The sequence below is a fragment of the Oreochromis niloticus genome, linkage group LG7 (assembly GCF_001858045.2).
Source record: "Oreochromis niloticus isolate F11D_XX linkage group LG7, O_niloticus_UMD_NMBU, whole genome shotgun sequence".
Classification (NCBI taxonomy): Eukaryota; Metazoa; Chordata; class Actinopteri; order Cichliformes; family Cichlidae; genus Oreochromis; species Oreochromis niloticus.
The window spans coordinates 10,246,395-10,273,498 of NC_031972.2; the positions used below are offsets into that span (position 1 = coordinate 10,246,395).

A 27,104-nucleotide genomic window follows, 5' to 3' on the forward strand; every position below is an offset into this window, starting at 1 on the left:
CACGAACGCAATATTCAGAGAGACATCTGTTTGCGTGGTAAATATTAAAGTTCTTGACAGTAATTGGAAAAAGACTAAATAATTATTACTTGTTCAGAAGGGTTACTAGGAGCAAGACCCTTCACCATAAGAAGAACACATCAGCACAGTTTCGAGTTTGCAAAGCTGTATCTCAGCAAACCATAAGACTTTTTAAATAAGATGAGACGGAATGGAAAAAAGTGGAAACGTTTGGCCAAGTTTGGAGAAAACCAAATGTAGCGTATCAGCACAAACATCTAATTCCAACTGTCAAGCACATTGGTGGAGGCATAATCTTTTGGCCTTGTTTTGCTCTGAGTCAACCATGAACTCCTCTGTATAGTATTCTAAGTATTCTAAGTAAAGTATTCTAGAGTAAAATGTGGGGCCATCTTTCCAACAACTAAAGCCTGGCTGAAACTGTGTGTGTCGTGCAGCAGGAAATTATTCCCAGCATACCAGCAAATATACAACAGAGTGGCTAAAAAGAAAAGAATCGGTGTGTTGCAACGGCCCAGTCAACATTAAGACCTAAATCTTGAAATGTTGTGGTGAGAGTTTAAGAGATCTTGGAATGCCCGGAAACCTCAATGAACCTCAATGACATAAAGAAGAGTGTGCCAATTTTCCTCCACAAGCATGTAAGAGACTGATAAAGTCATTAAGAAAATCTTTACTTAAATATTTTGCTGCTATGGTGGTTTCTATAAGCTCTTGAATCATGGTGTGTACTACTCACTTGTTTTTAAAAAATAGGGACAACCTAAACGGTCCCCCAAAAATAAAGCCAAAACGTATCTATCGCCCCTGGTGTCTGGGTGCAGTATAGGTCATAAACCCTGTCTCTGCCATGTGAGCGGATGGGACTGGGGTCAAGTCAACACAAACAAGGTCTCCTCAGATAAAATCCATATGGCCCCAACGACCATGTGCCCTCCTTACCTGACATCTGTGCAGTTTAGGTTTGCTTATCTGTGGTTACATCCTCTCTGGCAGTCATATTGGGCCAATCTGTCATTAACTCCTTTTTTAATCTCTTGGTCCCCTCCTTCAAAAAGGACCACCTTCTCTCTTCCTCACACTGTTCACCAGCATCCTGTTGTTTTTCCTCCCTCTGCATCAGGTTCTCCCATAGGTGTGACATCCATTATCCCTGAATTCAACTTCAGGACTACTGCCTGAACTGGAGACCAGCGTTCCCATGTGTGCTGTAATATTTAGGCAAACTCAAACAATCAGGTAATTCTGGGTAAAGTTTGGGCACAGTACAAACTCCAGGTCTTGTAGTCAGCAGTCCAGTTCTTTGTGATATGGTCTTCACCTTGAAACTTGTAGTCTGGATTTTTACTTAATCCAGTAGCACATATCTACGGTCATCACCATGTGCTCTCGCTTGGTATCCATTTCCTCCCTCCTTCCTTCCATTCTTTCTGTGCTTGCTCATATTCTCCTAAGGAGTGCAGCCTAATACCCAGGCTGCACTCCTGGGTATTAGTCCCCCAAGACAAGATGATACATAAAATTCCTTTTTCCAGTTATCCCATCTCTTGTTGAATTTCTTCTCCATTGTGGATCTGGCTTTCTTATCTTCTATACTATCCAACATCCTGTCATTGACATATTTTTCTAATTGACCCAAATTCTCCATTTCAGGTGAGATTGCAATGTCCGCCATTATGGTCTTATTTAAATTCTCTTTTTACTGTTTAATGTATTTTCAAAATTCTATCCCTTTTTCTTTTAATGTTTGTTTTATCTGTTTTTATTTTTGTTTATCTTCTAGGGATAAGGACTCCCTTACTCCCAGGTCTAATTGTTATTTCTTTCCTTCCCTTTTCCATTACATTTCTCTTTTATTCTTTAAAACCAAACACAAAAACTTCATCAGTTACTAAGAATTAAACAAAAAATATATATATTTTAAAATGATGAGAACAATAAGATCTCTTTTTCCAAAACTGGAAACCTCAACTTTAACAAAAATAATTTTAAAGTAAAAAACTTTTAGAATTAAACATTTAAGACAGTAAGCAGTTTTGATATGACTGAATCCTTTGAGACCATTTTATTTCTAGTTCAAATTTAGGCACAGCCAGGAACAAAACCAGGAAAAAAATATTTTATTTCAAAAATGGGAAAAACATGCAACGTGTTTTAGGCTTTCTCAGGGTAGTGAGTCACAACATTCTATTTTAGGAGGTGTCCATGGTCTGTACAGACTCCTCCAGCAGCTCCAGGTCAATTGGAGTTACAGCCTTGGTCAGCACACCCGTAGTTCCCCGTTTGTACTTGTAGTCACCGGTTCTACAAAAAGATACATGGAATAAAGATTTCCAATTAAAAAAAAAAAAAAAAAAAAACAACCGAAAAACCCAGAGCTCATCGGTTCCATGTAACAAGTCTGTGCTTGCGCTCATTTAATATACATTTCATTTTTATTAGCACAACATGCCACTTCATCTAAAGCACACTGCCATGCACATTAGTTAGGCGAAGTCACACTAAGCAGGCCCAATGGACCCAAATCAGAAATGTGGTTAGTAGTCCACTCAGGTAAAGGTGACAGTCTGTTAGGCTTGAACTACAAAAAATGCACTCTGTATACTCACAGCTTTAAGGCTTCAAGCTCAGTGACTCTTCAAGCAGAACAAGACAACATGTCAGCGTCTGCTCATCAAATGCTGCTTGTCCACATGTCCAATTTAACACAAGTGTACAAGTGCAGCAGATAAATATCTTGAATTCTCAGGTCTCATACTGACTCACAGTCCCAAATAACAATTATTAAAGGAACAGAACTTTCACTGTTCTTTACAATCCATTTGACTTGTGTTAGTCAGACATGAAGCAGCAGCATCTGCTCTTACAACTGGCTGCATTTGAGTGCTCAACGTGAATTGTGTGACAACAACCTCAACTTTGAACTGAAAATCCCCCAAATATGAGACGTTTTAGTTCCACAACACAAGAAACAACGTGCCTCGAGTTTGCGTTCACCACGTAATCACAGTTAAGCACAGGGTAATAACAGGCAGGTTAACTTTTAGTCAGGAATAAAACAATAATTCATTTGTTCATTTCAAAGGGATGGAGCCTTTCCAAATACCATCAGTCTATGACAATGTTAAAATGCAGATGGCAGCAATCACACATGCAGGACTAATGATTAATAACTCCAATAAGGTGACAAAATACAAAACAAAAAGTATCCTGGGTTTAAACAGAGACCAGAACTTGACAGCTGCCTCATAATGAAGGATCCCCTCTGTGTGATGTCTGGGTGCAAGAACGGACATTGCTCTTTACAGAAAGACTGGCCTTTTGATTGCAGACTCAAAACCAGCCAAGAGGTGATTAAAAAACTGATGCCAATGCAATGTAGGAAGAACACTGGCAACCAGCAGCGCGACTCCTCAGCCTCTTAGTAGAGACACCTATGGTATCAATTTGGAAATCCTACATCACTGTGTTCTTAAGTTATCACATTGAGAAGATTTTCAGAAAACTTACTCTGACCTTGACACCTTGAGGTCACAGATCCAAACTCATCCGAGACTTTTGGCAGATGCACATATGGCATCAATTTGAAGCTCCTACGTTATCACATTCACAAACTTAGGTGTCCACGCCGCCCACCTGCCTGACGGGGTGAGAACAACACCCCATCAGTCTTTTACAGCTGAGGGGTAAAAATTTGCAGTGGTCTGTTAAGGAGTACGTTTAGCAGAAGAAAATTGTGTGAAATTTTTACAAGTTGTTCATTTAGATACTTGTAAGGCTGCTTTTAGGGTCACAGCTTACCCCCTTAGTATGAGGAAAATAAACTTTGTGTCACTTCCTTCAGGCTGAGCAGGAGTTGAGGAGACAGAATCTGTAGCTATACTTGAAAACCAGAATTCAGAATTAACTCATCTGTTTCTGAGACTGAAAACTCCCAGAAAAACATTTCCATCAGCTCTGGATTATCCAACTCATGTCATCGTGGTAACAATCTCAGGAAGGGATGAAATTCAGATGCTAATTCAAAAGCTAAACTATCGTTTCTGAAGCATTATCGTTCTTACCTGACACCTTTCTTGTTGGCCTCATCATGTGGTCTGATGTAGTTCACTTTGCTCTTGGTGATGACACACAGGTCGATGTTGCTGCCAGAGCCCAAATCATTAAAGATGCCTGCAGCAATGGCATCACGCACAAGCTGCTTGGCTGCGTCCTCCTGTGGAAAAAAATAAAAATAAATTAAAAATTACATCACCACAATTTTTTTTTTTTTTTTAAATCTGCAGGTAGCATGTTGTGTCTATGTGAACTAGTTGTCTGGCCATGTCTTAACCTTTATTTTAGTCTGTAAAACATTGGGAAAGAGTTCAGTACTGTGTGTTTCCATTTGAAAGTGATTAACAAAATTTTCCTCCACTGTTATTTTCTTTAATGTCACATGTGGTTTAATGTTACACATGGTTTCATTTCTTTAAAACAGAATACGTGGCAGAGCCTTCAGGTATTACACTCCTCTTCTTCGGAACCTGCTCCCAGTTTGGGACATAATCTCTACTTTTAAGATTAAGGTTAGGCTGCTAACGTACTTGCATTTAAATGTCATTACTGCATGTTAGTTTCTGTTTTGTCCTTGTCTTTGCACTTTTTTCACCCTCTTCCCTTTCAGTGACCGATGGCTGCTGGAACCTTCCCAAGCATGACTCTTCTGGTGGTTTCTTCACATTAAAAAGGGAGTTCTTTGTTCCCACTGTCACCAAGTGCACCTCATAGTCTTAATGTTGAGGTTTTCTCTCTAATACTGTAGGATCTTTAGTTTACAATATCAAGTACCTTGAGGTGAGTCCTGTTGTGAACTGGTGATATATAAATAGAATTAATTAAACTGAATAAAATACATAAGTGGCAGAATCACCTCCATGTCAGGCTTGTAACGGTCCTCAAACACTGCCATGGCAGCTAGGGACCCAGAACCTGTAGGGAAAAAAAGAATGTACATTACTAAGGTGTAAGAGTCAGAAAACATGACAAACAGAACACATTACCACTATAACTCATCTCCAGTCACCTGACACAACTCATTAAACTACATTAACCACCATTAATCATGATTAAGAATCAATTCTGTCTCCACGAACCAGGTCACAGACCTATATTCATTCTTTTAAATGTGTAGGATCAGACCCTCATATAACCCTACCTACTTCAAATACACCAAATTATTCCTAAATGAGTGAAAACAACTTTCCCAGTGAAAAGGTGAATAACCTGGGTAACAGAAAGAAATGTGAAACGGTTTTAAACAGACTGCAACACCTCCTGACAGAAATTTAAATTTGTGAATTATCATTTTTATTTCATTTATTTTTTGCAATTTATGTTGGTCCGTCTATTTTAGTAGAAACATTTGTGACATTTTACAGGAAAATACCAGGATATATACGTTTAAGACTATCAAACTAAAAATATCAACTTTTGATGTTTGGTTCATGTTGCCACCGTTGGTTTTACACAAATCCAACGAGACGTAAAGCTGTAGCTTATACATGAGAGGCATATAGCAGTGTGTGACACTGACCCATAGTAACATAGGGCAACTTGTCAGTGGAGCCGTGAGGGTAGATGCTGTAAAGATGAGGGCCATTGCAGTCTACTCCACCCAGGACCAGGGCAGCACCAATGTAACCCTGGTACCTACAAACACAATCACATATACCAATTTCTTTTTTTTATATAAACTTTTAACAAGAGCGGAAATATGCAATGCAATTTGTTCCTCACTTTCTTTAGAAGTATTATTACATGATAATACTGAGTTACAGAGAAGGAAGCGTATACCTGAACAGCATCTGTTTGAGCATGCGGTTGGCGGTGGCGACACGTGGCAGCCTGCCTGTGGAGAGGGAGTGCAACTCCAGGTTGGAGGAGATAAGCTGAGTGGTCATCTCTGTGTCTGCAGCTGTTCCTGCCCCACAGCAGCTGGACAACAATGCAGTTGCACCAGAATCAATGAGATTCATAGAAACCCCCACTTCAATCAATCACATTAATTTAAAAAATAAATAAATAGGGATATTTTCTCAAAGCTTTGTGTGTACATATAAGTATAAAATCACAAAGCTCAAAAACCTGTTACTTACTAAATGTTTGGGGATATGTAGTGGATCTTGGAGCAGTTCTTGTCTGCCACTATCATTCCCTCAGTGGCTCGTGTGTCAGCTCCAAGGACAACTCCATCCTTCAGGAAAAAAAACACAACACAACATTCAATCTCTAAAGAGCCACTCTGAAACACTGCTGGCTTTAGTGCTATTCAGCAAAGGTAAATAATAATTTAATACTTTGTTTCTGAACCCAAGTATCTTATAGTACGAGTATACCACTTCTGCAGAAGACTAAATTCTGATTAACTGTTTAATTCTTTAACAGTCAACAGTTTTTCATTATTGTAACACTTTGTTTAAATCTATTGAAAGCAAACTTTAAAAAAAAAGTACCCTATGTTTATATGCACTCAACAATAACACACACACACACACAGGCCTGAAAACTCCATATTCATCACACGCATCTTAGCTCCTAACTGACCAATGTACAGCAGCCTGGTTTTGGTAGCTCACCTTAAAGACAACACCGCAGATTGTGGTTCCTGTTTTTCGAGCAGCAGGGACGCTGCAACCCACTTTGCTAGCTTCAACTTCCAAAACTGCATTTCTGAGAAGAAAAATATTACTGGTGCTGTAAGTCAGACACAACCTAACGCGACTGCACAGTTACACAAACACAATTATGTTCATATGTCATCTATTGAGCGGTTTTCACTTTTGGAATCTACTGAAGCAGCCTTGCATCACAGTCAAAAGTTCAAAACATTCTTTACTTACACTGCCAATAAATAAATAATACAAACATAAAAAAAAAACCTTTGGTTTAGAATAGCACTCACAATGACAATAACAGAGCTCAGTTTTGTTTTTCTTTGTCTTACATGTTTTTGAATTTCCAAAGCAAGATGGCTAGTTTTAATACATTTTCTTTAATGAGTCGCCTTTATCAGGGGAACGTTTAAAGAGCACATGGGTTTTAGAATATTAGTTCAGTTAGTTTTGCATTTCTATTTTATGTCAGTTAGCCAAAATGTTTTTCATATTCATATTATAACACAACAATTTATATCATAACACGTTATAATATAAGGGTATATTAATATATTATAACTATTATATAATAATAATTATTATTATTATAAGTAGTTAGTGTAACTATTATATTATAACATAACCAGTTATGGTTATGTTACAACTTGTTTCAGTCCACTTTTCATGTCCATAACTGAATTGGGAGTTCGCTTCGTGTTTTTATCGTTTTAAATATTTTTTCTTTAGTTCATTTTGAATATTTATTTTAAATTCAGTTGCGTTTTAATTTGTTTACAGTGTGCAAGATCCTGACTGCGAGTCGCTGGAAGCGGGTGAAGTAAGGGACTGCCGAATGTTGACTGGTTGACAAGTGTGCCGGAATAGAGCATAGTGATCGCGGAGTTGATCGTGAATGAGAAAACCCCGAAAAAAACCTTCAAAGATAAAAAAAAAAAAAAAAAAGGATGAAAAGGACAGAGTGTGAACACTTTTTAACACTCAGTTCCACTTCAGCTCTTCATATGTTACGACCCAACAAGAGCGGACAGATACTTAAAACTATGCACACTTCATATTTAATTTAGTAAATTTTGCAATATGGATTCAGTTACTCTTCATACTATTTCAGACGTCACGTTTTTAATTTGGATGCGAGTTCATGTTTTTTTTTTTTTTTTTTCACAACTAGCTAACCATAATCACCTAGGCTAGGCGGGTGGTTCGGGTTCCTAAATAAAAACTGCCAGGACCTGTTTTAATTTACTTAACGAAGTTCAGGCTCTTTTTTTCCCGAACGAAATGACTTCACTGCAACATATAAAAAACATACGCAAAAACCATTATGAACAGCAAAGCCTGTCGTGGTTTTAAACATGAGCGGCATGTGAATCGTTAATACTAACATGGGGGAAAAGCCTGAGTCACTGTGTGGACGCCGAGTTAGCATCACTGGGAAAGCCAAACGAAAAGGCGACAAACCTAAGCGGCGTCCACATTTAAACAGTGGCATCTATTAAACTCAGTGATGTATTTCCTCTGCTCTAATTTTCATTCGCGGAAAAACGCTCACCTTTTACAGTTGTCGAAACTGAAACCCCCGAAAGCTGGTCGGACTGCTGTCAGTGTCGCCATCTTAGTGAATGAATGCTGTATTTCCGGGAAGTAGAGGAAGTTGCTCTATATGTTATGGGGACCATATTGCAGTACGGCAAGCCAGAAGAGCCAAACATCGGCACCGAGTGGCGTTTTGAATGCCCCTACTTGAGTGGCAAAAAACCAAAAACGTACCACTGCTCAAATTATCTAAAGTCCTAAAAGCAAAAGGTCAAACTTAAGTTTCACATTCTTCTTTTATTAGAAATAATCAGATTATTACATGCTTACATTATTATTACATTATTATTTACATGCCAGAAATATGCACTGTCATGAACAAATGCTTCGCCAAAAATATAAACCGAATTTTCCATAATTTATTGGGTTAACCCTCTGGGCTCCAGGGTATAACTGGTCATTTTTGACTACTTTTGATTTTACCTTTATATTTCACCTTTAAAACTATTGTCTTGTCTTGTTAGTATCAATATTTTCAGCACGAACTCACGTCTGAATATACATATTTTTCATTGGGATACTGTAACTAACTGTAATTAACACAGCTGATCTAAATCCGAGTAGGGAAAACCTTTTTTTTTCTATAAAAATCACAAACATGTTCAGTGAATGATTTTTATAACTTGAAATGCAAATATAAATTGTAGATTTTAAAAAACTCATGCACAAATTTTGTAGCTATATACAACTATTTATCTAAAAATGCGGACAATGCCTCTGCCGTTTTTTGTACAAACATTTAAAACTATTCAACTACTAAAACAGAACAATTTATTTATTCCAAAAAATAGTTTGTTTGCCACAAGACAGAAGGGAAACTTCCCTGGCCTGAAACCTGCAGGGCTAACAACAGGAGGTGTATCACTCCTGTTTTACACCTGGAGACAGCGTTTACACTGCAATCTGCAGATTAGCATTGCTGCTAAAATGCCAGATTGGCATTTTAGCAGCAATTGTGACATTCATTAGTACTCTCATTATTTTGACACACAAAGCAAAATAAATAACCACACATCACACTACCTACAAAGAACAACACATCCAGGGGCAGATCTACAGGGGTGGCATGGGGTTCCACCTTAAAATAATCTCTTGCCATCTATAGTGCCACCCCAGTTTTGCATATGACAGTACATTTTTCCACCAATAGGAAAGTGGAGGCACTTTTTTCTTGGTTTATTTTTGCGTTGTCCTTAGAAAATGCTGTTTTTACCATTTCTACCTGCACTAAAAGTGACAATAGTATTGAGAAAAAAAAGCATTGTAAAAACAAGTATATAGTATGAAGTCTGATCTTTCAACACAAGTTGATGTGTCTCCGCATCTTGTTGCTATGTCAGCTTTAATCAGTCATGTGATTTAGAGACACCAGCGTGTCTGTCGACCCTAGAGGGTTAATAACACTTACCTTCCTTCAATTTCCATAGACTTACAATCAACCACCTGTGTTGAAATCTAAAACAAAGGTGAGCTCTGGCATAATCATAGGCGTCAGTTGCTACTGACAACAAGAAATAAAGTCATTCCACACTATGGGCTGAACCATTTTTTATTGATTGCAATATATTCAGCTCTAGAATTTACATTCAGTGTTAATTGTAGCTAGGCTTGAAGTGTTAATGTTATCTTATTTTAGTAAACAACTTTATCATATGCAAAACTAGATATGGAGTCCGAGTTATTATAGTCATTGTTTTTCAGTATGTTGTACTGTGTATACTATGTGTTTGCTGTGTGTATCGGATCTGTGCATGTGAGGATAGATGACTCATGACTATAAAACAAATCTACCCGTCAGTATAAATAAAGTATCCAGAACCTGAAGCTGACCCATAAACAGGCCTTTTGCCAACTTTATTTTTATTTTCAAATTTTCCCACTGCTCTCACAGACAGCGGACATGCTTCCTCTGATAAAACCAGCTTTGTCTGCTCCAGCAGATGTTACTCCATATATATGTGTTTGTGTGTACTGTAGGTATTAATGTTTACCTGCTATTATCAGAGAATGCTAAGATTAACATCAAAGTGTTAGTCCACATTATCTGGATTATATGTTTATTCAAAATGAACAGATTAGTTAGCTGTTAGTGTTTTCTAGTAGATAGGTGACGAGCTGTTGTGTTTATTTAGACGAACAAACGTCTGCTATATTTGAAACAAAACTAAACAAAACCCACTCACCCACCCCCCAAGAATGCAAAAATCAGATGTCCCAGTTTTATACTAGTACGTGAACACAGCCTAGGTTTGTGTAGACATGTGGACATGTGACATGATCTGTTATTTATGCAGCGATACAAATGTTTTAATAACGAAGAACATTAAAACAATACTGTTGCCACATGTCGGCAAAATTATGTGACATTAGTGGTGTTAGTACTTAACGCGGTTCAGGTTCTACTTGGTTTTAAACCCTTTAAAATATACGGCGTTCAATAGATAACTTTAATCTTACAGAGAATGTGACGAGTTTTTCGATAATTAAAGTCAGTGTTATATCCACAAACTGAACAAGCTGAAATGTAGACAGGTCGTGAATGCTGCCTGGTTTTCAGTCCCGAATACAACCAGGTTTTATAGCACTGTTAATGTTAGCTCGATTACTGCGCTGCCTCTTTAACGTTTGTTTTAACGAGCTGACGGTTTACTCGTTAAGCTAAAAGAAAGGTGCTTTATTCATAGAAGTCAAACATGTGGTCACTGTACCAACTGGGATCTTATTTAGTACTGCTAATAACAGAAACAGAAAATACTCCTCTTGTTACGGTTTTGTTATAGTGTATACACCTGAGACTGTCACCTTTCTGTCTGCCCTGCTCTTTTCCCTTCTCTCTCATTGTTTAATAAAAGCATGAACATGTATTTATAAGTTATACTTGTGTTTGAGTCCTGCAGCTTATACATTCAATTTCCATGTGTGAGAACTTCAAGTGTCCAGAGTCAGACTGCTGCAGATCACTGTTCCTGAGAACTCTCACAAAATACACTGTCTGTTTTGTCAGTTTATTAATGTAACTGATTTTAATTCAGATCAGTTCTGCTTAAATTTATTTCTCATATTTCACATATTGTTGAGTCTTCTAAATGAGTTAAATACTGCTTTTTGAAGGTTTGAGATCGAACTTCAAACAAAAAGCTTGAAATATCTCACTTTGTTTATAAAACAAAAAGACAAACAAATAGTGCGATATTACATACATAACATACATAACATACATACTACTATATTTCAGTTCATGAAATGGTTAAAAATGTGACTTAAACACAAACAAGTTAAAGCAGTAGGTTCCCAACAGGCATGTTTTATTTTTCATAGAAAAAGAAAAAGTAAGAAATTACTATAAAGCGACAGTAACTAAACAAATAAAAGAAAGAAGCAACAGTACATGTTAACATCATTCTTCAGAGTATATTCAAGTTGAAAATCATTACTTTATGATAGAAAATAATTATTTTCACCTTGTTTTCACTCACTCCATGCTAGCTGAAAAAGGAGGCTGCAGTAAAGGAACAGTGGAACAGTCAGTCCCCTCATGCACAGGGAACAGTATGAACCATCTAGGTTTCAGCATGCAGATGGCCACTAGTGCGCAAAACTACAATCAGAACAGTCTACATGCTAAAATCAATTCAACTCTCATTCACTAAAAGGACTTTACAGATCTGAGGCAGGGACGCTTTACCTTTAAAGTACTTCAATTTTTTTCCTTTCAAAAATAAATTGTTGTTGACCTCCACCAACCTGTCAGCTCTTTGGGTCCTTCACTTACAGGTTTTCCATGTTCCACTTCTGAACACACTTGTGGGACCATAAAAAGCCTGTGAGTACAAAATTGTAATGCAGAAATCCAGCAGATCCCTTCAAACTTCCCTAAAAGCCCTAAAAAGTCATGGTGGGACCTTTTTCTGCTTACTGCTCTCCATTTAAATGTTTGGCAATTCATCTGATGCACAGAGAAATACAAAGGTGCATTATGACAAAGAATAGGGTCTGGAAATCCATAAGTAGAAAATAAAAAAAACAAACAAAAACAACTCAAACATGGCTTGGTTGTCTTATAGCAATATAAATATTGAAAATTAAGGTGTGGAGTGAATGGTAGAATGCTTTCAAATTAAAGGAGGAAACACCTCAAGCGGTCAACCCAAAGACAGACATTCAGATTTTTTAGCCGGGTTGAAACAGGTGAAATCTCACTAGACTCATATTAATATGATTCAGTAAACAGTCTCTTTTGAAAAGTTTGAAACCTTAAAAACCATCCCCTCTTGGCTACTTTTCTCTTGGGATCAATTCAAAAAACAGATAACATTCTTCTGCTGAATGACTAATGGACTGACTGATCTTTCCACCTCCACAGTACATCAAGTCTCAGAAATCCAAATGTAGGCCATGTGACAGAAATGGTGACATGCCTTATTAAATAAGGAAAAAAACACAGATAGTGTAATATCTAAATAAGACAACTGCTGCTGTAGATGATAGTAGTAGTTCCCTGTTAGAAACATGAAGATGATCCACTTGTCCAAGTACATAAAGCTGTTCAGATCAGGTTGTCATTTCAGTAACCATTCACATAAATACATTAAACTCAATACCATGTGCATTGACCTAATGTGAACATCACTGTGTGTGTGTGTGTGTCTCAGACATCTGATTCAGTTCCTCTAGAGTAAACATTTGATACTTAGCAGTATGCTGCTGCCATGAGCAGAGTGAAACATATTGGTGGTGGTAGTCCATGTGTGCTGAGGAATGCAGTGTCCTTAATCACAGGCTGCCGCAGAACTGACCATATATATGTCTGTGTTCATGCTCGTCCAGATGCTACGTTGATGCTTTAAGGATGACCTATGTCCTTAGTTGTTTTAACGAGTAACAGGAGCCTCTTGACCAGCTTCACATTGCCTTCTACCAAGAGGGGGCGGTGTTGGCCAGTCGTCTCATACGCCTACAAAAACAGTTTATTTGAAGAAGAATTCTTTAAAAACTGTAGGAATGATCAGAGATTTTACAAGCCTGATAACCCAGTACAAAGTATGATTTGGTCAAACTAAAAAAGACATGCATACGTTCTAGTGCCACAATACATACACACTGATCTTAATTATTGAGATGACACCATTAAACAATCAGTAAATTATTGTAAAGAAGGTTCAATGCCTGGCTCTTCCAGTCTGCAAGATACTGCAAGATACTGCAAGAGTGTGAATGTTAGATAGAAAGCACGTCAGCATATGCTTGTCTACATGCTTGTATGCATGAATGACTGATGCATGTTGCATAAAGTGCTCAGAGTAGAAAAGCAGCATATGGGAACTTATAAGGAGTTCATTTTATATACTGGCCCAAACTATGTAAATATTAATAGTTAAAACCACTCCTATTGCAAAGAAATTAAAATTCACAATGACTATATCATCCATATCATGTCTTTGGAATAGATGATGCAAGAATTATGGCTTCTGAAAAAGAGGTTTCAAAACACTACTGTGTAAATGACTATACACTATTGATTATAGATTATTTCATGAGAAAAAAAAAATACTATTTAAATTTAATATGTAAGGATGGACAGACAAGTCAAAAACAATGCCTCCAGCCAAGGCTGCCCAAGGTGTGGAATACTGAAAATGGTGGCTAGAGCCTTCCATTAGTTCAATGATGGAATAAGAGGAATAATGAAGCTTTTATGAAGAGCGTGAGATGGGTGAGATGCACTGTTGTTGAAAATCAGAGATTTTTAGAACGTCTTTGCAGGGAAACATTGTTAAGCTGATTTTGATATTGCAGTATTAACACTCAGAGTTGAACCAGTACTGCTCAGCTGCTCTGAAAATAAAGCCTCGATATTACATTTCATCATGAGTTCATCAACCATGTTCTGAAGCGTAGCCTAATTAACATATACAACATGTACACTTTGAATTTGTGACTGCCCATTTATGGAACCTTTTTTTTTTTTTTTTTTTTTTTTTTAAATTACTAACCTATTTAGTGGCACCATATGACTGTCAGTCTGATAAAATTCAATGGAGCAGATAATAACTATATTAAACGCATCTGACTGTCACCTTGTGTTTCTGTCTTGGTCTCTGATCTTCTTCTCCATTTCAGCATCTGTCAGGGTCTCCAACAGGGGGCACCACTGGTCTGCATCACCTGTGTTGCGAATGGCAATCTCTACTGTGGGTAGTGGGTTCTCACTGGACACATTCCAAGTATGAGAGTAACAAATGAGTGCACCATAACACACCAAGATTCACACAGTCATTCTCAAAGGCTTATTACAGTGACTTACCTGAAAGCATAGGTCCTCTGGTGCCAGCTGAGCTGACCACGGATGCTGTAGGCAATAGTGGTGACAAACTCCCCGCCGAGACCCAGCTCAGAGCACAGCTTCAATGCAAATGACTCTGGAGAGTTCTCCCTCTCTGACATGTCCCACTCAAACTGGTCCACCAGAGAGATGTTCCCTACATGGATATTCAGCTGTGGGACATACGACATTTTCATATACCAACCTATTATAGACTTATTTCTGTTCAACACTGCCAAGATTTGTTTACATTATACATGCTTCCCTTAGGCAGGCATTTTCATTGCTATGCAGATGATACCCAGGTCTAGCTATCCATGAAGCCAGATGACACACAACAAATAGCTTAACTGCAGAAATATCCTCAAGACAAAGACCTGGATGACCTCCAATTTCCTGCTTCTAAATTCAGATAAAACTGAGGTAATTGTACTCAGCCTTAAAAATCTTAGAAATATGGTATCTAAATAAATGCTTGCGTACAATGGCATCATCTTGACCTCCAGTAACACTGTAAGGAATCTTGGAGTCATTTTGATCAGGATATGTCCTTCAATCTGCTTTTTAGTTACTATTAATCCTTTCAGTGTGTTTTTTTTTGTCCTGTCATCACCCCCAACTGGTCTTTACAGACCCCACTGTTGTGCTTGTGCTTGGCCAAAGGGGGGTCATTTGATTGCTTTGGCATGCATACTGTATTATTATGGGGTCTTTGCCTTACAATATAAAGTGCCTTGATGTAACTGCTATGATTTGGTGCTGTATAAATAAAATCAGGTTAAGATATGCATCATTGATCGGGGCTGATGAATTTGTCTGAAAATTTTTCTTAATTTTCTTGCTAGACCTGTCATTTCTTGACTTCCTGTTAAAATTGTTACTTTGGTGCAGCACCTACCTTGATGATGACTCTCTGGTCCGCCTGGTCTTCTAAGAGACTGTCAGTGGGGTAAGACTCAATCTGCTGACGAATAGCTGATGCGATGGCTGGGACAAAAGCCAGAGGATTCAAGTCGAGGTCATCACACAAAATCTCAGCAAACATCTCTGGGGTCATAAGTTTTTCTAAGGAAAAAGCAGGTAATTAAACACAAAATAGCACCAGATGCTGCAGATATTTTCAAACTAGTAGACGTGTATAAGTACCATTCATATTCCATGTGAAGGTATCCCGTAGTTTCTGCCCATCTATCTCCATGTCTAGACGAACAGGGACCAGTGCCTCTATCTGGGCTGCATTCTCATGGATTACTGCAGGGTCGTGGTCATCAAAACTAAGTGAGATGCACACAATCTGATGTTGCATTATTCTTGTTTTACTGAAAAATGTCAACACTAATCCAAATTAAAATTCTACACAGAGCTCACATATCACCTTCTCAATGCCATAGATACAATTCAGACCTTTCTCTGCTGTGCCCTACAAGTAAAATAGAGGTGGGCAACCTCACGCATTGTCTATGGTCCTGCAGGATAATACAACAATTTTGGTTTGTTATAAAATGTGAACTGGATAAGATCTTCTCTACTGACACTGAATGTAATCCACTGTGCATGCTACTCGGAGCGGCGAATGACAAAATCAGAGTGAAGTTTGGAAAGCAGCTTTACAGGCTGTTAACGTTCTGTGCAAGGAAATGTGTCCTTTTGAACTGAATCATGGACACGGCCCCATCTAAGACTCAATGGCAGCGGAAGGTACTGGAATATGTGTCGCAAGACTTCCTAACATGCAAGTTACATAGTAGGGACCATAGGTTTCATAAAATATGGGACCCATTTATGGTGTACACCGGTTTGGATATTGCTGCTATTTTCTCACGGGCCCTGGTATAAGCATGCCACTGCTACTTTACATATGACTATTGCTAACTCTCTCTCATAATCAAAGTATATGGATTTTCTATTTATTTGTATTCTTAAGCCAGGTTGCCTGTTTTCTTCTGTTATGTTGGTTTTGTTTGTTTCATAAGTTTCAGGTATGCAGTAACTAGAGATGGATGTCTCGAAACCACTTTTACGTGGTCTTGGTCTTGTCTTGGTCTTGCTGTCTCGGTCTTGCGTTCTCAAATAGACGTAGTGTTCGGGAGATTTGGAGTCAAACATCAGCGGAGCGGGGGGGGGTGGCTTACTGGGCTTAAGCCCGGGTCATTTTTTCAGAAGCATGGGTTCTTTTGGAGTGCAATTTGTTAGTTAGATGCCTGACTGACAACTGTATAAAACAAAAACAACACACGAAACACATAGCGCACCGTTGTAAATTCCCCCTAATTTTGGTATGGTCCGAGCTCAGGCACTGGGCGACTGAGCACAGCACTTACGCCTGTGAGCGAGGGGGGAGAAGTTGCTGCCTGCAAGTTTGCTGCAGACAGAGGAGAGCTTAAGTTTGACCAGGTACCAAAGCAAATCATTTATCAAACTGATCACTTGACCCATATTACGTTACTTGCTCTTCGAGTGAATCAACAAATGGCGAAGAGTTTTAGCTTACATGTCTGTTTATTTCATATTTTCAGTTGTTACCCTCCACGGCTACAACTCTCTAAATCGGTTTCAGTTATGTACTGATATACACAACAATGGACATAAAAAGCTTCTTTCAAAGAAAAAACTCAGGTAGATGTTATTTTATATATTATGCTTTGTATGTTGTTCAGTATATTTCTATGCAAAACAAGAGGAATTTCAATACACAGCAGTATATTCACAGCTGAAACCAGATATTTACATACACTTTAGGGAAAAAACAAAACTATTTTTTTTTTTACTGTTAAACATCAATTTAGAGTAAACTTGTTTTGTTTTAGATAAATAAATGTTGAAATATCTTTTGAATTAGTCAAATGTCAGAATAAAAAGAGAAAGCTGTCTATTTTAATCACTTTCATCAAATTTAGGAGTACATATACACTAAGTTTATTGTTAACTAATAAGAAAACTCCAGAAGATTCCATTCTGAGCTTAAGAAGCTTCTGATAGGTTAGTAGAGTCCATGTGAGTAAATTGGTGGCACACCTGTGGATGCATAAGGCACCCCCAAAATACAGCGCCTTCTTTGACATGGGAAAATCAAGAGATATCAACCAAAACACCAGGAAAAGAATTGCGGACCTCCATAAGTGTGGCTCAATTTTGAATACAATTTGGTGCCATTTGCAATTAAGAAATACAGACAATTTCTCTCTTTACTCTTAAAGTTAACAAATATGTTTTTTATATTTATCAATCTAAAAAAATAAACATTTAGTCTGATTTGATGTTACAATTAAAAAATGTTTTTGTTTTTATCTGAAGAATATGTAAATATCTGGTTTCAACTATATATTTGATGATGTTGGTGTTTGGCTTGATTGTCAGCACACACACACACACACACACACACACAGAGAGAGAGAGAGAAAAGAAAGAAAGAGAGAGAGAAAAAGAGAAAGAAAGAGAGAGAAAAAGAGAAAGAAAGAGAGAGAAAAAGAGAAAGAAAGAGAGAGAGAGAAAAAGAGAGAGAGAGACAAAGAAAGAGAGAGAGAGAGAGACAAAGAAAGAGAGAGAGAGAGACACAAAGAGAGAGAGAGAGAGAGAGACAAAGAAAGAGAGAGAGACAAAGAGAGAGAGAGAGACAAAGAGAGAGAGAGAGACAAAGAGAGAGAGAGAGAGAGAGAGAGAGAGAGAGAGAGAGAGAGAGAGAGAGAGAGAGAGAGAGAGAGAGAGAGAGAGAGAGAGAGAGAGAGAACAGAACAGAGATGGAACAAGAGCAGGTGAGACACACATGTTAGTCAAATGGTTGTTTGCCAAAACTCATCAGAACATGTATCTAGTACCTAGTGTTTCTTTTTAGATACCATTTGTTACTTTTCAAATTCTATATTTATTAAGTTATGCAGGCTTGTTTCCACAACAAGGCTAAATAATTATATGAACTTTTCTGAATCTAAATAGTGTACTTTGGTAGAATTCAACAATAAGTGTAGTGCAGGTCTATGATGACTTTTAGTGCTACTATCGTCTAGTTTTGATTCTCGTTCTGTTTTGGTTAAGTCCTAAGTAGTCCTGATTTTGAACTGTTGTAGTCCTGTTTTAATTCCGAATCAGTTCTGGGTCTGGTTGAATTGGGGTTTAGTTCTCATGTTTTGATACAGCCCCGACTTTGTTCTGCCTTGCTGCTTAATTAAAAACCTAGTTTAAGGTGTCCTGCATATGTGATAGGGCTGTGCAATATGACCAAAATCTCATGTCCCGATATTAAGACATCTATCGTCCGATAACGATATAAATCACAAAAATGTAACATTTTCTGTAAATTCTGTGAATGTCGGGCAGCTCGACTTGCGTGAAGTGTTTCCAGCTGGGCGTCACGTACCTGGAGTCGAGTGTTTTAACTGATGCATGAAACGATACATTTTTAGACATAGGTTGTAACGGCTGTCGTTTTCTTTGTGAGTATTTATTACACAGCGTGCTGCGGGGAAAAGCCTGTTCTAACGTTTGAGTCTAAGGTTTATTTTTTAGCACCTGGCGGCTCTTTTTTGCTTCTCATCCGTAAATACTCTGCATCTTTCACGTGATTCAGTTTATTTTGAAAAGTCTCAACAGGATCTTGAGCTTTATTGTGAAAGGTTTATGTGGAAAATAAACAAGCAGACACGAGGTGGTTTTACCCTCGTTGTTGCTAACGACAACGCATAAAAACAAGCGCTTGTCCGTCTGTAGTGTGGTTATATTAAATATAAGAGAGAGAGAGAATTTTAGGAAATTAATATAGCCACTACAGTGACCATCAAAATAATGAAAAAATATTGCCGTAAACAGTTTATTTTGCGACACCACGAAACAAACGATAGCGTAAAATGAAACGATAGATGTTTTTATATCGTCATCCGATATATATCGTTATATCGAACAGCCCTAATATGTGATATATTTTTTTTTCCCTATATGAAGTCATTCTTTTTTGAACAAAATTCAAAACAGAGCCTATTAATCTTTCAGTCATTTCTACCCTCACTTAATTTCCTTTCGCTGCTCAGCTCTCACACAGTGGCTCAGCTATGCTCCAATCCCTCCATATTGTGGCCAATTACATGCGAGGATATAGGATGATATCATTATGTGAAAAACAGAGAGGGTGAGAGACGTGACAGTCAAGTTGAGCGTGTGTCTGTCCTCTCAGTAAGTGAGTGAGACAGTGGTGAAGAGGGCTGTGTGAAAGCAAAAACACAAATATGCCTGACACCCGTAAACGAAGAAGCATCTGGCTGCAGTTTAAAAGACTTTTTTGTCTCGGTCTTGGTCTCGTCTCGACTTGGTCTTGTCTTGGTCTCGGTCTTGTCTTGGTCTCGATACCCTCTGGTCTTGGTCTTGTCTTGGTCTCGGATTAGGCGGTCTTGACTACAACTCTAGTAGTAACTAGAGATGGACCGATCCAATATTACATATCGGTCCGATACTGACGTAAATTACTGGATCGGATATCGGAGAGAAATAAAAAATGTAATCCGATCCATTAAATATCAAAAAAGCACCTCACAAAACTTGCGACACGGCGTAACTCGGCTCATAACCGTAGCACGTCGGAGCAGTGTGCGTCACTTGGTAGAGCGGCTGTGTATTTGTAGCCTCCTAGCAAACCAGCATTTCATCGCCGAAGTTATCCCAGAGAGAAGTAAAGCAAGTGTGTAAGTTCATCTCTGAATGTTTGTAAAGCATTCCCACGTTAAGCTTAACAACCGATATATGGAGCGACTGCCTCTTCTCTCTCTCTCCTGCTGCTACTTCAATCATGAAACTGCTTAATGATCAGCTGATCGGCTTTTCTGTCGCGAGTCCGTCTCTCTTTGTTTTTGGCCCACTTTGCACCAGAAAGAGGAAACCAGCGGCTGAACAACAGCAGCACGTTTAAGCTTGATAAGCTGTTGTTAGAATTTATTTAATATTACTTTCTACACCAGGATCCTTTTCTACGTTGCTGACGGCTGGCAACTGTGCAGGAGCGGATCTAGCAAAGTGTAGCCGGGGGGCCGATAGGGCATTAACAGGGAAAAGGGGGCACAAAGACATACTTTTCTTTCTTATTCTCATTTAAAATGTCTAGCTTTTAATAAATAATTATCTGAATCTTACACCCAAAGTTTTAATCTGATGTAAAATGTGTAGAAGTCCATTACTGTATATAGTAACTGTTAAGTCTAATATACCCTAGTAAGCTATAGTACTTTTTCCTTTGGGAAGGTACCATCTGTGCAGTCTGCAATTCTGTAGAAGAAAGATGTTGAATTTATTTAATTATTCTTGAAAAATAATTTAATTCTGTGCATTTTTTTTTTTTTTTTCCTCCACACTGCATCAAATAAAAGTTGATTACGTTGATTAAGCATCATGAGGTGGAGGGTGGGTGGTTCCCTATTTTTTTTTGCTGGGAGTTTGCAACCCTATTTGTTAGTTTGCTTAATATTTCTGCTAAGTACTCTTTAAAATACCAGAATAGGAAGGATGGAGTAGGTTTAAGTTTATTAGATTGATCAGTATTGCTGAACTATGAAATATTTTGGGTGCAGTGTATTTTTTTTTTTACATACAGGTATAACAGAATAGCTTTAGTGTTGCTGTTTATTTAAACTTGAGTATGAACTTATACAAAATGCAGCAAGATATTAAAAAAACAGTTTTATTGATTAAAAAACACTATATCGGATTCATATCGGTATCGGCAGATATCCAAATTTATGATATCGGTATCGGACATAAATAAGTGATATCGTGCCATCTCTAGTAGTAACATGACTTTGTTCCTGTTGTTTGGCTTTCTAACATTCACACACATTCACATTCTGATAAGGACACTGGGAGCAAGGTACTTGCCAAATGATACTTTGGCATCCATACTAGAGCAGCCAAGAATTGAATCAACAACCTTCTAACCGGTACATGACCTGCTCAACTGCCTGAGCCACAGCCACCCTAGTGTGACTAATGCCATCTACCAAGAGCTGAGCAAATTACTGAATAAAATTGAAATTACTGAAAAAAACCTACTAGACTATGTACAAAAAAGACCATCCAAATGAGGGAATGAGTAAAGACAATCAATGTTTTTGATATAAAAAGTGAACAACTGATGGAGACTGTGTGGGATCTTGAAAGCTGAGGTAGCTGTTCTCTAAATAAATGTGAGCAGGATTCATCAAGAGTGGCTTTTCTACAAGCAAATCCACAAAGACCTGAAACAGATATGTAACAGCTGGCCAATAGAATAAGTAGAACAACACAAAACATTTACTGTCAGATGGTGATTGATCCAAATATTAATTTTAATTTTTAATATTAATTTCTGTCACTTAAATTGGCAGGAATTTTTTGTGTTGGCCCCAGTTTAGCTGCCAAACAGCCCTGACTGGTCAAGACATCAACTCCACCAGACCCTTGAAGGTGTGCTGTGGTATTTGGCACCAAGATGTTAGCAACAGATTTATTCAGTTCAGTAAGCTGGGTGTGGCCCGCGTGGATCAGACTAGTTTGTCCAGCACATCCCACATATGCTGATTGCTGTGCATCTTTGCTTTGTGGCAGAGGACATTATTCAGCTGAAAGAGGCCACGGCCATCAGCAAATACCGTTTCCGTGACAGGATATACATGGTCTGCAACAATGCTTAGGTAGGTGGTACATGTGAAAGTAACATCCACATGGATGGCAGGATTCAAGATTTCCAAGCAGATCATTGTCCAAAGCATCATAATGCCTCCATGGGCTCACCTTCTTCCCGTAGTGCATTCTGGTGCTAGGTGTTTCCCAGGTAAGATGCACACTCATCTAGCCATGTGATGTAAAAGAACATGTAGTTTATCAGACCAGGCCACCTTCTTCCATTGCTCTGTGATCAAGTTCTGATGCTCACACACCCATTATTGGTGCTCTTGGTAGTTGACATGGGCATCCTGGCTGATCTGAATGCTATGCAGCCCCATATACAACAAACTGTGGGACACTGTGTACCTTTCTATCATAACCAGCATTAAAATTTTCAGAAATTTGATTTACTGTTGTTAATCAAACTGTCTGTTGGACTGAACCACATGGCCCAGCTTTCTCTCTCCACATGCATCAAGGAGCTTTAATGACTCTGTCACTGGTCCTTCCTTAGACACAGACCACTGCAGACTGGGAACACCCCCACAAGAGCTGCAGTTATGTAGATGCTCTCACCTAGTCTTCTAGCCATCACAATTTGGCCAGCCAAGCCATCAAACTTGTTGAAAGACTTACACTTGCCCATTTTAAGGACAAATTGTTCACTCGCTCCCACCCACTAACAGGTGCCACGACGAAGAGTGTTATTCACTTCACATGTCAGTGATCATATTATTATGCCTGATTTCTATATGTACTACAGACTATGCTGAGAAGTTCAGAAACAATGTAGTGGGATAAATTCTACTAGATAAGCTATGAGATATGATCATTTTAATGGTCATTGGTGAGTTGTAGTTGCTTACAAATGAATAAAGAATGGTGCGTTCATTTTTTTAAGGCCAGGATTGTGTTGTTGAATTTTATTAGATGATGTTGTGTCATTGCCAACTTTAACTCTGACATGAACAAGCAGAATACATACAGTAGTAATAAGTCCACAAAACACATGAGAATGGGAACAAACAGCCTCCATACCAAAGAGGGAAGGTCCTCTTCTTGTCACGGCCCATCCGGTTCCGGTTGATGGTGGTGGAGCAAGGCACAGCATCCAGATGGTGAGAGCTGTTGGGCAGTGTGGGAACCCACTGACTACTTCTCTTTGCCTTTTGCTCCCTTTACAAGAAGAACAAACAAACATCTTCTGTCTCAACAATGATCAGCAATAAGGGATTTCATCACTTAGAATTACAGACTTCTCAAAGCTCTCTTGAAGCTTTGCTAAAATGTAAAAAAACAAACAAAACCCCCCCCCAAAAAAACATTAATCTATGCAACCAACAAAACTGAGTGAGTCATGAGTTGATGTCAGCATATAACTGGGGTCTGCATTCATCAGCAGATTACCTGAGGTAAGCAGGAGGCTCTGTGTTGATAGACACTGCTTTGTATTTCTCATCATTTCCATCAAAGATCTCTTCACATTCTGAAGCCTTCAGCAGAGTAACACTGGTGGCTGTAAATGAACAACCGTCCAGAGAACAAAGACATGTTTTACAGTAGCTTTAGTTTTTTTCCTTATAGTATGGGCAATATTTATTTGCGGCAAGAAGTTCAGCTCAACACTAAAATTAAAGACATTTCCTATAAATTTTACTTTAAAAAGGAACCATTTTTACTATTGCACCTTATATAAAAATATTAAAGTACACAAGCAATATTGTATACTTTTTGTTCTTACTGTTTTTTAATTTTTTGTAAGTACACAATATTAAAAAGATTTATTTTATTTCAGTTACAGGAAATGTTTTTGGATTGTTTTAAGTTTACTTTTAGTTATCTGTAATAACACTGACAGTCACATCAATCTGTAAAGGTAAAGTCTCAAGATACATGATGTTATTGATAGTCCAGTAATAAACTCAGGTATAATATTGTTTAAATACTTGAAATGTTTGCAATTTTTGCCATCTAACGGACTTAACTGCATTTCGAAGGCAAATGTACTTTTTATTTCTGCACAACTGAGTGTATTGCTTACATTTCTCCGTGTCATTTTGAGTAATTGATTGAAAGTAGGACTTGAGTATTTTTTTGTTGTGGTAGTGTCTGGGGTTTTCTCAAACTGCCTTCATGTCTGCAGAAGATTTTGTGGATAAGAAATTCTATATAACCTTGAGAGTAGTCCAAATCATGTTAATATCCACAGTAACCCCTTACCCTGCACACATACAAAAAGCCACTCACCATGTGACGATGCTACAATTTTCTTTCTCTCCTCCACAGAGGCCAGCCTCCTCCATAAAGATGGATATCTTTTATAAAGGGAGCCTCTGAACATCCGCAGATAGTTTCCAACCTTGAACAGCAAAGTGCATGTGTTTTTCCAATCCACAGTGAAATAAATGTTAAAGACAAAGAACCAAAGAAACAGATAACAGCACCTGTCATAACTGCAGTTCTATCAAAAGGACAATTTCATTTTTTGTTTATAGTGATTTAGCTGTAATTGTTCTCCCATGTTCTTAAATGCAGATCCAACTACAGATCACTCAAAAGGTAGTCACAAGATATCAATCAATCAATCAATCAATCAATCAGTGTGACACTATGAAGACACTGTGGACCCAAATTGCTGAGGAATGTTTCCAGTTTCTTGTTAAATATGTGAAACAGAACTAAATCAGTTCTGACAGTGGGGATAGACTTTAGCCCAAACAAACTGGATAATCTGAAGAAAATGGATGTTGTCTCAACTATTAGCACACTAAAGATGCAAATCATTCATTAAGAAAAACAAATGTTTCCAAACCACCTTGCAAATGTTAATAAACATTAGGACTGTTTTTCATTGTCATGCCAACTATTTTGAAAGCTATCAAACATTTCAATCACTGTTTGTAGAAACAAAAGCAGTGCACCAGTTCTAAACAGGACACAGTCCTGGCTTTGAAATACCATCCAAAACTCTGTCTTATCTTATCTTGTTCTGTCTTATCTCCAAACTAATCTTCTGCTCTTCTCACTCAAATTTTAACCTTTCTTTAAATGATCAGCAGCGAGTCACAAAACATCCTAACACACCCGCTGGCGCCTCCAAATCGCTGCTGTGGTGAAAAATTTAGCTGAACTCTGCAAAGGGTGATTACAAAAATACATTTAAGGTCTTCCAAACAGTGCGAGCCCGCACAGAGCAGTGGACAACTATACGTTTTTATTCACATTTTTTATGAAGTGGGTTGTATTTGTCGACTCAAGCAGTGCAAAAGTGACATCAAAACGGTCCTAATAATAATGACAGACGGCTCAAGTTGCATCGCTTAAGCATGTTACACAAAGCAGAAAGATATTTTTTCGAGTCTGACTTTATTTTAACATAACCCATTTCAACTAACTCTAGTAACCCAAGTTAACGAGCGGGGAATACGAAGTTACAGCAAAAAGGCAGAAGCTGAGGTTAGCTTTTACTGGCTTTGAACGGCACAATTAGAGCTTTGGTAGCAGCTTGTTTGACTGAGTGTACACCCCGCTCTTCGTTTCACATGCTTCTTTGTTTATTGAGGCATCAGTGGCGCTCGTTAGCATGCTAGCATCATCTAGCCAGCAGAAATGAGAACTGGAGCAAGCATAAGAGATTTAGGCCCCGAAAGTTTGTGTACAGATCGTCACATACCTCCGACCCCACCATGTAAAAGTCTCCATCTTGTTCGAGCTGAAATTTTACCGGCTTCTGGCCAAACGTTTTACTGAGAGCTAATTGCATCTTTACGCAGTCACTATACTGCTAATTATTTCAGATGCCTTTCTTCAGGTGCGTTCGCAGCCCGAGTTGGAAATGGGAAATCCGATATCGTCCCTTCAAATAGGTTTTGCTTACTTATACCAATTACAAAACGACATAAATATTATCCACAAAAAAACTGAAAACTACAGCAATTTCTGTACCAGTCCTTATTTAGATGGATTAAATGAGGACATTCAAATTTGGAAGAATTTTTTCCCGAAAAGTCTAAACGCTTCATGGGATGCTATTCTCTTTCTGTCCTCGTTCAAAGTGGATGAACAATTTCCAGTGCTCATTACCGCCCCTACTGTTCTACATTGAAAATTAGATTTAACTCCTCCAGCTGCAGAGGTTATCTGCGATGTCCATATTTTTGTAGATTTCTCACAATTCCTTATGAATCCAATGCAGCGGTCCGCAACATTTTTTGCGCCACGGACCGGTTTATGTCCGAAAATATTTTCACGGACCGGTCTTTAAGGTGTCGCGAATAAATACAACAAAATAAAACCAGTACCGGTACCAAAAAAAGAAGATTATTTCATAACCCACGGGAAAAGACCCAGGGAAACAGAGTTAATGATTAAAAAAATTATGCTAAAAACCAATAAAAACCCTGAAAACCATAAATTTCACACCCGAGCCTCAACTCTCACGGCCCTGTACCAAACAACTCATGGACCGGTACCGGCTTGGGGACCGCTGATCTAATGCAAACGACACATATCTTCTAGATATTAGATCAAAATACACACACACACACACACAGAGTGCCAAATAACCGAGATTAGCCCAAGTATTCATCAATGCATCTATTATTTCAGGCACATGAAGGATTCTTTCTACTCCAGTAAGTCTACTATAAAAATGGATTGTGTATTACAGATATGTTTAAAGCTATCTCAATCAAATTAAATATGACAATAGTGCAGAAGATAAAAACATTCCAGAAGTGCGTGCAAGGAACAAAATTTACATACTTGTCTTTCTGGAACACTTAAAAAACATTTTTGCAATTTGAAATTTCATCCATCCATCCATCCATCCATCCATTCGCTTCCGCTTATCCTTTTCAGGGTCGCGGGGGGCGCTGGAGCCTATCCCAGTT

General features: G+C 38.2%; 2 protein-coding genes and 1 long non-coding RNA gene across 4 annotated transcripts; all 3 read right to left on the reverse strand.

Annotated features, from left to right (window-relative positions):
• Window positions 1–2,055: 2,055 nt before the first annotated feature.
• Window positions 2,056–8,380, reverse strand: psmb7 (proteasome 20S subunit beta 7). 2 transcript variants are annotated; one of them, XM_005449508.4, is made up of 9 exons: window positions 8,227–8,380; window positions 6,639–6,732; window positions 6,159–6,256; window positions 5,857–5,997; window positions 5,597–5,712; window positions 4,934–4,992; window positions 4,086–4,237; window positions 2,631–2,657; window positions 2,056–2,325 (listed from the first exon to the last, which is right to left on the reverse strand). In XM_005449508.4, exons 1-9 carry the CDS (start codon window positions 8,286–8,288, stop codon window positions 2,214–2,216), a joined length of 861 nt encoding a protein of 286 aa, XP_005449565.1. In that variant the 5' UTR covers window positions 8,289–8,380; the 3' UTR covers window positions 2,056–2,213. The 2 variants fall into 2 exon arrangements, with proteins under 2 accessions (XP_005449565.1, XP_003439536.1); XM_003439488.3 differs by lacking the exon at window positions 2,631–2,657 and having other exon boundaries at window positions 8,227–8,379.
• LOC112847521 (uncharacterized) lies at window positions 2,690–4,079 on the reverse strand. The gene is made up of 2 exons (XR_003221095.1): window positions 3,823–4,079; window positions 2,690–3,661 (listed from the first exon to the last, which is right to left on the reverse strand). It is a non-coding gene; the product is annotated as an uncharacterized LOC112847521 (long non-coding RNA).
• Window positions 8,381–11,558: 3,178 nt separating the features above from the next.
• LOC100704669 (SWI/SNF-related matrix-associated actin-dependent regulator of chromatin subfamily B member 1) lies at window positions 11,559–26,268 on the reverse strand. Its single transcript, XM_003439639.4, has 9 exons — window positions 25,886–26,268; window positions 24,460–24,571; window positions 23,620–23,728; window positions 23,251–23,388; window positions 15,739–15,866; window positions 15,491–15,657; window positions 14,575–14,765; window positions 14,348–14,479; window positions 11,559–13,224 (listed from the first exon to the last, which is right to left on the reverse strand). Exons 1-9 carry the CDS (start codon window positions 25,973–25,975, stop codon window positions 13,185–13,187), a joined length of 1,107 nt encoding a protein of 368 aa, XP_003439687.1. The 5' UTR covers window positions 25,976–26,268; the 3' UTR covers window positions 11,559–13,184.
• Between the last annotated feature and the right edge of the window lie 836 nt (window positions 26,269–27,104).

What these genes read in the sequence shown, in the direction of transcription:
- psmb7 (XM_005449508.4), bottom strand. Translation starts at nt 8,288, where the DNA reads ATGGCGACACTGACAGCAGTCCGACCAGCTTTCGGGGGTTTCAGTTTC. An exon ending in GTTGCCCTATGTTACTATGG is followed by an intron (nt 4,993 to 5,596) that starts GTCAGTGTCACA and finishes TTTTCCCTACAG; the next exon opens with GTTCTGGGTCCCTAGCTGCC. An exon ending in GCCAACAAGAAAGGTGTCAG is followed by an intron (nt 2,658 to 4,085) that starts GTAAGAACGATA and finishes TTCTGCTTGAAG; the next exon opens with AGTCACTGAGCTTGAAGCCT.
- LOC100704669 (XM_003439639.4), bottom strand. Translation starts at nt 25,975, where the DNA reads ATGCAATTAGCTCTCAGTAAAACGTTTGGCCAGAAGCCGGTAAAATTT. An exon ending in AATTGTAGCATCGTCACATG is followed by an intron (nt 23,729 to 24,459) that starts GTGAGTGGCTTT and finishes GTTCATTTACAG; the next exon opens with CCACCAGTGTTACTCTGCTG. An exon ending in AAGAGGACCTTCCCTCTTTG is followed by an intron (nt 15,867 to 23,250) that starts GTATGGAGGCTG and finishes CATCTCACTTAG; the next exon opens with TTTTGATGACCACGACCCTG.